At 34.7% G+C, this 14,770-nt stretch overlaps 1 protein-coding gene across 1 annotated transcript in view; it reads left to right on the forward strand.

Annotated features, from left to right (window-relative positions):
• The window catches only part of LRP1B (LDL receptor related protein 1B), a 1,835,261-nt gene that overhangs the window by 1,125,808 nt on the left and 694,683 nt on the right, over positions 1-14,770 (forward strand). Inside the window, exons 30-31 of the mRNA XM_055574440.1 lie at positions 4,122-4,296; positions 5,259-5,353. Of these exons, the coding sequence (XP_055430415.1) occupies positions 4,122-4,296; positions 5,259-5,353 (270 nt within the window). The remainder of the gene's footprint in view (positions 1-4,121; positions 4,297-5,258; positions 5,354-14,770) is intronic.

Here is a 14,770-nt window from a genome sequence, read left to right on the forward strand (position 1 = left end):
CTTGGCTTGACTTGAAAACAGGAGTTTAATCAATTCATTATTTCAGTATTTTTATCAAAAACCCAAAAATATCATTAAATGTATTGCAGTTGTTATTCTTCCCCTGACCCCTTTATGGTGAATTTACTAGGACATTCCAAAACAATAAGACTTGGGCAGTAATCATGGTCAAAAAAGACATAAGTTTTATTTTATTTTAAACACTGATAATTAGAAGCTCCAAACTACTGGACAGAAGAAGGGTTAGGATAGAAAATGATAATTGAGATTGCCTGAATATGTTTAGGTGTGTACTCCTGAAAATACTCTTGAGGATCTTACATCTGATATTTTTAACTTAGCTCACATATCCTTATAATTATAGCTTGTCCATATTATGAATTCATCAAAAGCTATTTATTTTGAAGGCAATGTTGTGTATGTTTGAGGAGAAGAGCTACCAAGATAAATTAGCAAGGGGCCTATCTTCAAGAATTATATGTGAAAGTAGTAGTATGTTCACATATAGTTATCATGTTACATAGAAAAGGATTGACCAGATACAGTCTTATTGAGTTATATAGAAGGAGAAAATCTTTAAGACTGGGATATATAGAAGAATTGATTAGGTTTTTGTGGTGAAGGGCAATGTTGCCTATCAACTAGACTGAGATTTGCCTGAGATTATAAAAAAATAATAGGTATGAGGTCCAGGTAATTCTATATAGATTGGAAAGATCAAGACAAGTATGGAAATCTGAGAAAATGTCAATATGACTCAAGGGTAAGATAATGGGTCAAAAATGGTGAGAAATAAGGTTGGACAGACAGTTATATTCAGATTATATAGAAAGCCAGGCTAAGGAATTCCAGCATCACTTTGAGTGGTTGGAAGCAATCAAATACCTTGGGACAATTGAAGGTCATGATACAGAGCTCTCTAGTCAGAAAAATAACCTGGAGGCAACTAAATCAACTGCCTGAAAGAGGAAAAAGATTATATGCTATGCAATATTAAAGCTAGAAATAGATTTGAGAGAGCATGGACTGTAGAATTGACAGGGACTAAATAGGCATTAATAACTTACATTTAAGCTTCTCTAGTGGCTCAGACAGTAAAGAATCTGCCTGCAATGCAGGAGACCTGGATTTGATCTCTGAGTTGGGAAAATACCCGGTGGAGGCCATGGCAACCCACTCCACTATTCTTGTCTGGAGAATCCCATGGACAGAGGAGCCTGGCAGGCTACAGTCCATGAGGTCACAAAGAATCAGACACAACTAAGTGTTAAGCACAACATACAGATTGCATTTGGCTATGCTTTCCAATTTAAGAGTGCAATGCAGTCTCTAGGTTGTATGTTTAGGAGTCATTTAGAAACAAGTGAATAAATTTTGAGCCGCAGAGACAGCAGGAAAAAAATAAGCAAGCAAACTTTGGATAACATGTATTTTAGAGGAAATAAAAACTTTATTTTTGCAGTACCAAGCAATTCAAGATAAAAAGGCAGAAAACATTAAATCCTTGGATTGGCAAAGTATCCCTCAATCCTGAATTAAGCTACATAAACACACATCATCTAATATTCACAAAATCCTATGATTTATCTATAATTAGCCTCATTGTGCTGATAAAAAAAGAAGCCGAAATTTAAGTGACTTCATTAAAGACAAAGAATAGGCACCCAACCTAGAACAAAAGCCAGAAATTCTCATTATTGTTTCTCAGTAACCAATTAAGTCCAGAGAGTAAAGGAAAAGGAAAAAAATATCCTGAGTGAAGCAAAATAAGTATCTGACATTGAAGGTCTAGCTTTACAAAGGTGTTGTGTTATTATTTTTCTTATTGTTTCTCAATGAAAGGGAGACTGAATGAGAATAAGTAAAAATACAAATAAATCTCCAGCATTGGCTTGAGAAATGAAGTTTGTATTTAAAATCTGCCAACTTAACAGAAATTAATGATGAAAGGTACCTTGCAGAGTAAGAAGTTGCTGCTTAGAGGAGAAATTGAAACATGGGGAATACCTTTTAGGACACTGTGATTACAAGTTATTTAGAAATAATGAAATGAATATTGAGCAGGAAAGCAGGCTCTGTCAAGACTCAAGTATGTAAACTTGAGGTTGAGCCTCCTGTGCCAGCAAGGCACGTCACAGCTGACCCAGAACTGCCAGGAATCCCTTTTTTTTAAACTTTGAACTAGCTGGCAAATTTTACAAATCTGGAGTTTTCACCTTTTGAAAATGGCACCTTTTGCTTGATGGCATCTTTTGAAAATGATAAAAAGGGAAGATGTAGCAATTAGATGGGCTTCCCAGGTGGTACAGTGGTAAAGAATCAGCTTGTCAATGCAAGAGACACAGGAGACACAAGTTCACAAGTTCGATCCCTGGGCTAGAAAGATCCTCTGGAAGAGGAAATGGCAACCCTCTCCAGTATTCTTACCTGGTAAATTATTTGGGCAGAGGAGCCTGGCAGGTTATAGTCCATGGTGTCACAAAGAATCAGCCATGACTGAGCACGGAACAGACAGAATTTAGATGAGCTAAGTAGCAGCCACTCTGCTTTTCTAGAAGCATTTTGCATGGAACTGCTGCTCTGGAGCAGTAGCTGCAGCAATTGGTATTAGTTTTAACTTGCAAAATCTTAGGTGCCTTCTCAGATCTACTGAATCAGAATCTTCATTTGCACAGTCTCTAAATGTCTGATAAATTTGAGTATCAGGAGTATGGAGAACCCTAAGAGGTACAGCATGCTAGGAAATATTAAAACTTTTTAAAATAAAATACCCAGTTAATACATTCAAATGCTACAAATTGGGAATTAAACTGGCCTTGTGTATGACCAACCCAGACAGCATATTAAAAAGCAGAGACATTACTTTGCCAACAAAGGTCTGTCTAGTCAAAGCTGTCGTTTTCCAGTAGTCATGTATGGATGGGAGAGATGGACTATAAAGAAAGCTGAGTGCCGAAGAATTGATGCTTTTGAACTGTGGTGTTGGAGAAGACTTTTGAGAGTCCCTGGGACTGCAATGAGATCCAACCAGTCCATCCTAAAGGAAATCAGTCCTGAATATTCATTGGAAGGATTGATGTTGAAACTGAAATTCCAATACTTTGGCCACCTGATGTGAAGAACTGACTCATTGGAAAAGACCCTGATGCTGGGAAAGATTGAAGGCGGGAGGAGAAGGGGCCAACAGAGGATGAGACGGTTGGATGGCATCACTGACTCAATGGACATGAGTTTGGTTAAATTCTGGGAGTTGGTGATGGACAGGGAGGCCTGGCATGGTGCAGTCTATGGGGTTGCAAAGAGTCAGACGTGACTGACCAACTGAACTGAACTGAATTGTGTATCTGTTAATATGTTGAAAAGATTTCCTAGTATCTGTTGTTTTAACACTTTATTTTTCATTTGTTTCTTTATTTAAAACGTGCAATTATATTTAAACCTACTTTCCATCATTTTTTAAAAAGATGTCCAATTGAATAATCAAGTAATAGCAACCAAAATATTCATATTGGCTGTAATGAATAAAAACATAATTAGATTTCAGTAATTTCTACAGAATCCACATTGGAGGAATTTTAAAAGGGTTTCAGTTTCTTTGCTCATATCTCAGTCAATTTCTGCTAATTATCCATTTTAAAGATGTTCAACTCTCTGGTAATTCTTTTCAGAAAGTTGAATTGTTTTATTTAATTTCAGTAACAAATTGGCACTTAACAGATAAAATGGCCCATTTGTTGATGGCCCACAAGTACTTTCTCCTGACTAGAAAGATGTACTACCAACTAGAGAAGCTATTACTCTAATTTGAATTTTGGTCACCTTGGCCCATAGGACTGCTGCCTGCATCTGCTCCTTAGTGTTTACTAGCGAATCATTGACTGTTAGTGCAAATTTAATGCTAATTGTTACTTCAGGTTTTCAAATGGCTCAGCAGTAAGACATTAATGATTATTCATGCCTTAAGAAGGGCTGATAAGGGAATGAGATTACATCTTGTACAATTTTTGCTAACAAATTAAAGTGTAAATTAAATTTTCCCTGAGACAGAAAATAACTGACTTGGAAAGCCAAAACAATGAGAAATTTCATTCACTTGTGATTTTCTCTTTCCTGTTGTACAGATATTCAGAGTATCAGAGGGTTAACTGTGGACTGGGTCTCACGTAATTTATACTGGATTAGCTCAGAATTTGATGAAACACAAATTAATGTGGCAAGACTAGATGGCTCCTTGAAAACCTCAATTATCCATGGAATTGATAAGCCACAGTGTCTAGCAGCTCACCCAGTCAGGGGGTAAAGTATGATTTTTTTTTTAAGTTTTTCAAAATTTTATACACCTTTGCTCTGATATTATGTAAAAACTTTGTTGAATTCAGAAGAGACACACATATACATATGTGTATATACATATAAGCTATACAGTAAAAAAGGCAAATGTGAATATGGAAATTATAGGCGATCCCTGGTTAATGATTTCTGCTTTCTGCATGAAATCAAGTTTTTATATATTACTGTAAAATTTTATCAATTTATGTTTATAAAGAGTGACAGTTCAGAATGAGAAAAAGAGAGAGAGAGAGAAGCCTAGGAAAGTTGTTAATTTCATTTCAAATACCAGTTGTTAATAACATGTTTACTGTGAGTTGATGTTATGGTCACTGCAAATTAGATCACATTCTCCCATCTTCTGGTTAGTCTTCAGGTATGCATGTAGAGAACTCATGTAGAGCTAAAAGAAAGTCTTTCTCTGTAGTGCTTTCAACAGGAATGATTGAAATGACTTTGTTTCCTTCTCTGGTACCTGATTTTTCTGAATCAAGAGAATTAACATTGATGAATGATTTTAAATGGAAATAATTTACTGTAGTTAAAGTTAAGGGCTTCCCAGGTGGCACTAGTAGTAAAGAACCCACCTGCCAATGCAGGAGACATAAGAGCTATGGATTCGATCTCTTGTGCAGGAAGATCCCCTAGAGAAGGGCATGGCAACCCACTCCAATATTCTTGCCTGGAGAAGCCCATGGATGTTTGTGGGTGTAGAGGAGAAACAAGTGAGATAATGGGTCTTCAATGAGAGGAAAAAGTAAGAGTGGTACTTCTTCCCAGGCAAGTGGCTCAACAATTTGGAGACTTCTTGGAAAAAAAAATAATCCTGAGCCAATAATTTAATATTAACTTAGTTCGTCAACAGATGTTTCTAGTCAACAAGTAGGTCTATATCTAATATTTTTAAACCATATCTCTTTTGAATTAAGGAAACTCTACTGGACAGATGGCAACACAATTAATATGGCAAATATGGATGGCAGTAATAGCAAGATTCTCTTTCAAAATCAAAAGGAACCTGTTGGTAAGTTTTATTATATATATATATATATACATATATATTTTTTTTACAGTTAATCACTGCAGTTTTTAATATGACAAATCTGTACTCATACAATGGATCTTTGCTCTTAAGCCTGAAAGAAAATATTGTAGATTGATAATATAAATTAAATCATAAATTTATTGATCTTACTGAATCTATTTGGTTTATGTAGGGTAGGAAGGAAACTTTTTTTTCTGCAGAAGAAGTTTTTTTTTGCTAAGATAATTTTTTATAGTATCTCAAGTATGGAAGTTGCTTAAAACTTAATGTAATTAATACATATACTATCTTATTCTCACTGATGAATACCTTATACACCAATTGCTTCAATGGTGATATGATGTACTGAGGCTTCCTCTGATCATAATTGTTGTGGCATTATTAATAGTTACAATGATTTGAGTTTAAGCCTTTAATATTTAATTTTCATTAGTTTTCATTTACTCTGCAGGGTGTTTATTTAGCTTTTCATTCTACCTTTGTTAACTGTTGTAAATCATCACATGAAACTTCATGGTGCTGAAAGAGAGATTTGAGTCATTCCCATAAATGATCCTTGAAAATCAAGCTACAAGGATTCTTCTAGAAGATAATATTACATATTTGCACATAGATATCTATACATTATGCTAATCTTTTCAAACAGTAATCACTTTTCTCATCTTCTCTTATACTTCTTTGAGAGGCCTGAATTTGTCATCTCAAAGTACCTTTTTAAAAAATCCAACAATGAACCTGGATTTTTATATTATATTAAATGTATATATATAAAAGAAAACCATAATTTTGCTTTGAATTGAATACTATATATTTTTAAATCTTGGAGTAAAATTACTGTACCATGGAGCTTTTCAGCACTAATTTCTTAGTTTTAGAAATGTGGAAATATACTTACTTGAAGTATCTCATTTTTAATAGTGATGATTCAATAAAGGAATAATATTAAGATTTACAATAAATGGGAATTTTTATGTGGTCCATAGAATAAACCTCTGATGTAAAATGATACTATTAACAACTCTTTTCTTTGGACTGTTAGTTCTAAGATGTGATACACAATTGAAATTCAAGGTAGTGTTAGAAATTAAAGGCAAATAGAAATGCTAATACTTCTGTGTAGAAGATGATAGAACAAAAGAAACAAGGGATTCTACAAGATAGGACCCATACAAAGGACTTAATTTGGACTAAAGCAATTCAGTCAGTGCTTATCTGGAGTTGTTCAGAATATTTAAAATGGAAAAGTGAATGTGACTGAAACAGTATGAGCAAATAAAGTTCTTACATTGTAATGTGGTAGCCATAGATTACACCAAAATAATTCACATGCTTGTTTTTATAATGGGGAAAGCCTTATCTTTCTTAATACTAAATTTCCATTTTCCTACTCAAAATAAATTAAAGAAGATCTATATATGCATAACTTAGGTAAGGAAAGTTTGTAAGGAAAAGAATTACTGCTACTATATACACTTTGTAGTTGGCCCATCAGATGTCATACACCACATACTGTTAACTGTGTATGGATGATGATTCAACACCATCATTTATTTTAAAGGTACAACATCACCATTTAACATTTCAACATCATCATTAAAATTTTAAAATAAATTCAAAATGACACCATTAAATATTAATTTGTGTGAGATACACTATTTTCCCAGAAATAACCCAGAACCTTATTACAAAGCACATTTGAAGTCAGGATTCATGAGTATAGATTGTGAGTCAGATAGTCAATAAACAGATTTTCATGATCAGATTTTGTATTCAGCCTGTAGATAAAAATTTGACATTGTTCTTTTTCCTTTAGGGGCACAGGAACCTAAATCACTTTAGATTCCACTAAGTGAATTTATCCCACTGACCTTCAGCAAATTACAGTTAGCTTGGTTGTACTTGCTTTCCTCATCTGTAAAATCAAGGCAAAATGCCTATTTTTATAAAGTTCTCATGAGGATTAAATGAGGAAAACTTATGAAAAGAACAGCTGGCCTTTTGTAATAGAACCTATCAGGAGTAGTAGTAGAAGGTATATTGAGTCCCATAGACTGGAATTTGAATGATTTGATTGTCTGCAGTATTAAGTGCGTATAAAAGAATTCAGTGCAGAATAAACATAGACCAAAATCCGCAGAAATGTGGCAAAGGAATATATGTAACCAAGTGGGCCTCTGAGATGAACAAACTTTTATGCAGATCTGAGGATTTAACTCTATATTGTCTTGATGTTGATGCTCAGAGGCAAACATGTTTGAAATACTCTTCTGCTTTCAGATTTTGTCAGCATATCTGCCCCAGGGCAATAGACAGCTGTGCCCTCATCTTGCTCTAATAGTTCTTGATGTGATTTACAGGTATTGGTTACAAGTTCCTCCCAGTAACTTAGGTTACTAGTCATGTTTATCAAGTGTTAAGATTGCTGGTCTCTGTGACGTTAATGACCCGCTATGTTGTCCATTGGTAAATGTGTTCCTCTTGCTGTTTCTTCTCCCTTCCTTGTCTAAGCTTGTGGTCATTTGGCTCTGTAGGGGAGGAAGGGGCTTTCCTATCACTTTCTAGGTTCTTTTGGCTGGTCTAATGCATATATATACCTCGGAGATGTTACAGCTTCAGTTCAGCAAATAAGTGAGTCACACAAAAATTTTTGGTTTCCCAGTGCATATAAAAGTTATGTTGTACACCATACTGTAGTCTTTCAAGTGGGTGATAACATTGTGTCTTAAAACAAACAAAGGGTGTACATACCTTAATTAAAAAATACTTTATTGCTAAATTCCTAACCATCATCTGAACCTTCAGCAAGTCATCATAGTAATGGCAAAGACTACTGATCACAGATCAACATAAGAAATATAATAATGTAAAATTATGAGATATTAACCAGACTGTGGCACAGAGACAGGCAGTAGTCAGATGCTGTTGGAAAAAATGGTGCTAATAGACCTACTAGGTACAGGGTTGACAAAAACATTCAATTTGCAAGAAACACAGTATCTGCAGAGTGCACAGTAAAGCAGAGAGAAATAAAATGAGGTATACCTGTAGTTAAATTCACAGAAGGCAGGAGAAGAAAAACAGGAAAAAAAATTTAATTATGTACATATGGGACCCCCATTAAAAATGAGACCGGAAGAAGTAACCAAAGCAGGAAGCTTTTTTACCTGTTAGATAAAGAAAATTGTTTTGAAGATTTGACAAAACAAAGGGGTTTGAACTTGCAGTTCCAAAGCAATGAAGAGGTAACAAACCTTATTAATACTGCTGTTTGGGCCTTGGATTCCCTATCTCTGGCAATAAGGACACCTTCTATCTTCCTGGTATAAGGAGGATAGCTTTTCATGGGAGAATTAGTCCTTGTTTTCAGAAAAACAAAAGAGGGTCAGTGTATTCTTACCAGCTGTTTAAGTAACTTTAAATCAAAATAATTAATATGCCCACATATTCACATTTAGGGGTGGCCTGTCCTCAACCTGTCAGTTTTCTAGCATCTCAGATGTTTCTCAAAAAAGAAAGAACAAGTAAAAATCAGTTGGTCAGTTTATCTACTTATTGACAAGTTTTTTTTTCTTTTTAAGCACAGAGTATAAATATAGAATAAATTATTCAGAATGCAACCCTTATTCATTTCAACCGTGTTAATTGCAATTTTTGATCTATCCCAGTAGGCTAGAGAGACTCTTATCTGTAAATTAACTGTAAAAAGTATTACTGCTGAGTAACTTTCTAGCAGGAAATTCTTATCTATATTCAGTTAGTTTAAATTGTTCATTTGTGTGGCACCAGTTAAGATGATGTTTTCAAGATTATTATAGGTGCTATTAAAACAGATTAAAAGCTATGTTCCATAGTAACTGTTTTTCAAGTTGTAGTGTTTTTACTGTGTGTGCTTGAACCATTTTCTTAAAATATATTCACTAATATATTATTTATGAAGTTATGCAAAATACTTAAGTATTTCAGATTTGTTTTCTTTTTTTTAAGTTTTTTTTTTTTTTTGCTGTTATTTTTTTGCTCTCTTAATGGACAATTTAGAGCTGTAGTGTAAATAAGCAGACTCTCCTCTCCCCAAAAAAACTTGTTTTTGGTTTATATACAAATTTAAATGCTGTTTATTGTAGTATCAAGGTTAAGTCTCATATGGAAACATTTGATAATGGAAGAATCTTTGAAATACTCTCAAGAATTCACTTTATAAGATTCTTTTAAAACTATTCCCCTGAGAATATTTCTAAAATGGAATTTTGAGTCCTATAAATGAACATATGAATGTGTGAAAAAGTAAGTACAAACCTATTTTTGTTTGTATACATGACTGTTATACATATGAAATATTATATGCATAGGGATTTTTTTTTACTGTTATTTACTTACTGAAGTTCACTGATAATTTACACTTAGGAAATTATTTTAATTTCTTTTTTCATAATGAATCTGTCTTGGAAATCTCTGGCTTAAACTCCTCCCCACTGCATTCCCTGAACCATTTCTATGAAGAAAATTAGGTGATTAGGAAAGGAGGAGATACTGTTTAATTGATTTTTCTCCTATGCATATTGATTGTCAGATTATAAATTATTTTGGGGAAAAATATATAGAACAATGTATAGGAAAAATATGTGCAAAATGTCAGGAGAAAAAAACAATATTCTGTCTGGCAAGGCTGGGGAATGTCAACTCAAAACGATCATTTTCTATCACCCTTTATGAGAGCTATATTCTCACTAAAGTTACGCTTTGTGTTTGCATGCACTTAGCCTGGGATGTATGATGATGATGATATAGAGTCATCATTTTGGTAACAAAAATAGCGTAATTATTTTGCCTACTTATTAAGGACTTAAAATATGCCAGGTACTTGCAAAATGCTTTCATTAATCATCTCATAGTAATCATTTCTGGAAGGCTTTCTTACTCTTCCTTTATAGATTCAGAAATTGAGGCTTGTTGAAAGAAATTAGTTGCCTGTCATAAATGGTAGAGTTGCAATTCAAACCAAGTTTATCTGCTTCCAAAGTCATATTAAATCTTAACCATTATGCTATGCCCACAGAGGCTGATTTCATATAGTGATTACCTAACCTCAAGCAAAGATCAAGGAATAAAACCAGTACTCTTTCAAGCATAGAGAGTGAAAAGAAAAATGTACGGCTTATGTACTCCTGAGAAACATGGGGCCAATAAGGACACTGCAGCCAGCTTTTCTAAGCAGCCAGGGGTAGGCAAGCACCAGTTTAACCTCTGTGTCTATTTTGCTGTACAATTAATTATTTCTGAATTTTTAAATGCATATTTTAAACAGTAATGTCACTAATATACTAGGTTTTCTTCTTTTTGCAGAATGGTTTTTATAGTTTAATTTACTGGATTTCCCTTACTTGTTTCCTGTTATATCCCTATGTGTGACATAACTTAAAAGAGAAGTTCATCCTGATCTTATCAAAAGACCCAACTTTACATTTTATGAATGTGCATCACTGAAGACAAAGTAACTGCTACTTAGAGGCAGGTTGGGCTGAATAACTTTGTTTCTGTTAAATACAAATCACCATTCTCATTATCCATTGTCGAACCAAATATTTTCAATTAAGAGTTGTTGCTCTGTCTTGGATGCATTAAACGCTTAGAGCAGTTTGCAAAAGAGGGGATTTTAATTTACTATTTAAAGTGATTGCCAAGTTTACAATGTTTGCATATTATGAATTTTATCCCTTAAGCCTCATATAAAGTATCTTGACTTGTCAATAAGCATTTCAATTTTTGGCTTATTCTTAAGAATCTACTGTACTATATATTTCATTTTCTTGATTTTTTCTCTTCACTGTAAATGTGATCCCAACCAAAAGTCATTTGTTTACTCAACTTTCAAGTATACCTTCTTGAAGCCTGCCAAACTATTAAATTTTAATTGTTTAATCATTCCAACTCTTATTGTGTATATGTGGATTTAAAAATTTTTATGGATAGCATTCATAAACACTGCTTAGCATGTCAAAAGAGCTCAAGGATCTCACTATTTAAAAATAAGAATATTTATATATACTTATTACTCAGCACACTTTTATTATGCATGAAGCTCAATCAACATATAAGGCTATGTACCACAAAAGAAATGATAATAATATGTTACCAAAAAGACCAGGGGAATTAACAAACTGATATTAAAATTATACATTCATGTACACACAAATAATTTAAATTATTATGTTTTTTAATTTGATACTCAAATGTGATGAAGTATTTAAAAAAAAAATTATGAAGGGTATTTAGGTTCTAGACTCTGAAAATAAAACCTGGGATACATTATCAAAGTCATAGTCCAGTAAAGGAAAAAAATAGAAACATAAACCATTTGATGAGATCTTCTGTAGAGTTAAACAACAACAAAAACACATACCATTAATGAGTACTATTTCAAGACAGCATAAAGATAATATAAGTAGACACAATGAAAAATAGAACAACTCATTCTTTATGGAAAGAAAAATAGAGGAATAAGTTGTTACCAAATTGGTGATATTTTTAAGTTTCAACTGGAATTTGAAGAAGACATACATTTTTGCTTTTGAGTTATGAGAGGAGAAGGGGATTTCCTTAGTCTTAGTGAAAAAGGGAGGGAAAAAAAAAGGTTTAAAAGGGTCAAAATCATATTTTGTCTACAATCTGAATTATTCTGTGTGTCTAGGGGAAAAAGTATATAGCCCAAGGAAATGTTTAGGATTATATTGACAAGAACTATAATTTTAAAATATTCAAGTGACACAATTTAATGCTTTAAAGACAGTTTGCTTTATTTTACCTATCAAGCTATAAAATATAGTTTAGGCAAAGTATAAAACTATAGGTTGTTGTTCTTGTTCAGTCACCCAGTTGTGTCCAACTCTGCAACCCCATGGACTGCAGCACGCCAGGTGTCCCTGCCCCTCACCATCTCCCGGAGTCTGCCCATGTTCATGTTCACTGCATCAGTGATGCCATCCAGTCATCTTATCCTCTGATGCCCTCTTCTCCTTCTACCCTTGATCTTTCCCAGAATCAGGGAATTATCTCTGATTCTCTGTGTATAATGACTCATTATACACAATGAGTCATGTGTATAGGTATTAAACCTTTTAAAATGATCTTTCAGAAAAAATATAAAACCACTTCTTAACGAAAGCTTGTCACTAATTCTGGGTTTCTTCTAATTTTGCATGCTATTTTCACAAGGCACATAATTTTTACCAGTCACTAAGAACTTGAATGATAGAATAATTGTCCCAGGTAAAATGATTTATGTGAAGGAGAATGGAGGAGATGCTAAAATCTTAACTTGATAAAATAAATAGCAAGGAAGTAATGTCCTTAGTTCTGTAGCTCTCTAGGTTATCAGTGACTTCTTAAAGCAGAGTGAATTGAGGGGATGATTTCAAGAAATAATTTAGATCAAGGTAATATAAGAACAATATAGATACTTGCAGTGGAAGAAAAAAATTTTAAAAAAAATTATTTCATCTATCTTCCTAGGTTATTTCGTCTACCTTCCTCCTTCCATGGTCTGGCTAGGGCCCTAGAAATTAGTCTGACAAAAGACAAAAACAGAGCTTATTAACTTGTGTAGCATACATACATGTGAGAGAAACACACTGAAGAATAGCTCAAAGGAGTAGTGTGGATGTGTGCGTATATCATCTTCAGTCAGTTCACTTAGGTCGCTCAGTCGTGTCTGACTCTTTGTGACCCCATGGACTGCAGCAAGCCAGGCTTCCCAGTCCATTACCAACTCAGGGAGCATACTCAAACTCATGTCCATCACATCCATGATGCCATCTAACCATCTCATCCTCTGTCGTCCCCTTCTCCTGCCTTCAATCTTTCCCAGCATCAGGGTCTTTTCCAATGACTCAGTTCTTTGCATAAGGTGGCCAAAGTATTGGAGTTTCAGCTTCAGCATCAGTCCTTCCAATGAATACTCAGGACTGATTTCCTTTAGGATTGACAGGTTGGATCTCCTTGCAGTCCAAGGGACTCTTGAGAGTCTTCTCCAACACCACAGTTCAAAAGCATCAATTCTTCAGCACTCAGCTTTCTTTATAGTCCAGCTCTCACATCCATACATGATTATTTGAAAAACCATAGCTTTGATTAGTTGGACCTTTGTTGGAAAAGTAGTGTCTCTGCTTTCTAATATGCTATCTAGGTTGGTCATAGCTATTCTTCCAAAGAGCAAGCGTCTTTTAATTTCATGGCTGTAGTCACCATCTGCAGTGATTTTGGAGCCCCAAAAAATGAAGTCTCACTGTTTCTATTGCTTCCCCATCTATTTGCCATGAAATGATGGGACCAGATGCCATGATCTTAGTTTTCTGAATGTTGAGTTTTAAGCCAACTTTTTCACTCTCCTCCTTCACTTTCATCAAGAGGCTCTTTAGTTCTTCTTCACTTTCTTCCATAAGGATGGTGTCATCTGTATATATGGGTTTATTGATATTTCTCCTGGCAATCTTGATTCCAGCTTGTGCTTCATCCAGGCTGGCATTTAGCATGATGTATTCTGCATATAAGTTAAATAAGCAGGGTGACAATATACAGCCTTGACGTACTCCTTTCCAGATTTGGAACCAGTCTTTTGTTTCATGTCCATTTCTAACTGTTGCTTCCTGACCTGCATACAGATATCTCAGGAGGCAGGTCAGGTGGTCTGGGATTCCCATCTCTTTAAGAATTTTCCACATTTTGTTGTGATCCACACAGTCAAAGGCTTTAGTGTAGTCAATAAAGCAAAAGTAGATTTTTTCTGAAACTCCCTTGCTTTTTCAATGATCCAGTTTATGTTGGCAATTTGATATAGCATCTTACCAAAGAACAATAAATTTGTAGAGAAATAAAAAGATAAAGGAAAAAGGTTTTAGACTTAAAGAAAGTAAGCTATAAGAAGGTGATTACATGAGAAAAACTAAAGAAAGATAAGAGTCATTTTAGTAAATTCCTTTCAGTGCTATCTCTGGGCTGGTAAGAGTCTAGACTTATCTCTGGTGATTAACAGGTAAGCCTCCTCCCAGGTGGCTCAGTGGGCAAAGAATCCACCTGCAGTGTAGGAGACATGGGTTTGATCCCTGGGTCAGGAAGATCCATTGAAGGAAGGCATAGCAACCTCCTCTAGTATTCTTGCCTGGAGAACCCCATGGACAGAGGGGCCTGGGGGGTTACAGCTCATTGGGTTGCAAAGAATTGGATATGACTGAAGCAACTTCACGGGCGCAGGGGGGCAGAGAGGAGGTACTCCATGTCCAAGGTAAGGAGCAGCGGCTGCACTTTGCTGGAGCAGCTATGAAGAGATACCCCACATCCAAGGTAAGAGAAAATCAGGTAAGACGGTAGATGTTGCAAGAGGGCATCAGAGGGCAGACACACTGA

The sequence above is a fragment of the Bubalus kerabau genome, chromosome 3, assembly GCF_029407905.1.
Source record: "Bubalus kerabau isolate K-KA32 ecotype Philippines breed swamp buffalo chromosome 3, PCC_UOA_SB_1v2, whole genome shotgun sequence".
NCBI lineage: Eukaryota > Metazoa > Chordata > Mammalia > Artiodactyla > Bovidae > Bubalus > Bubalus kerabau.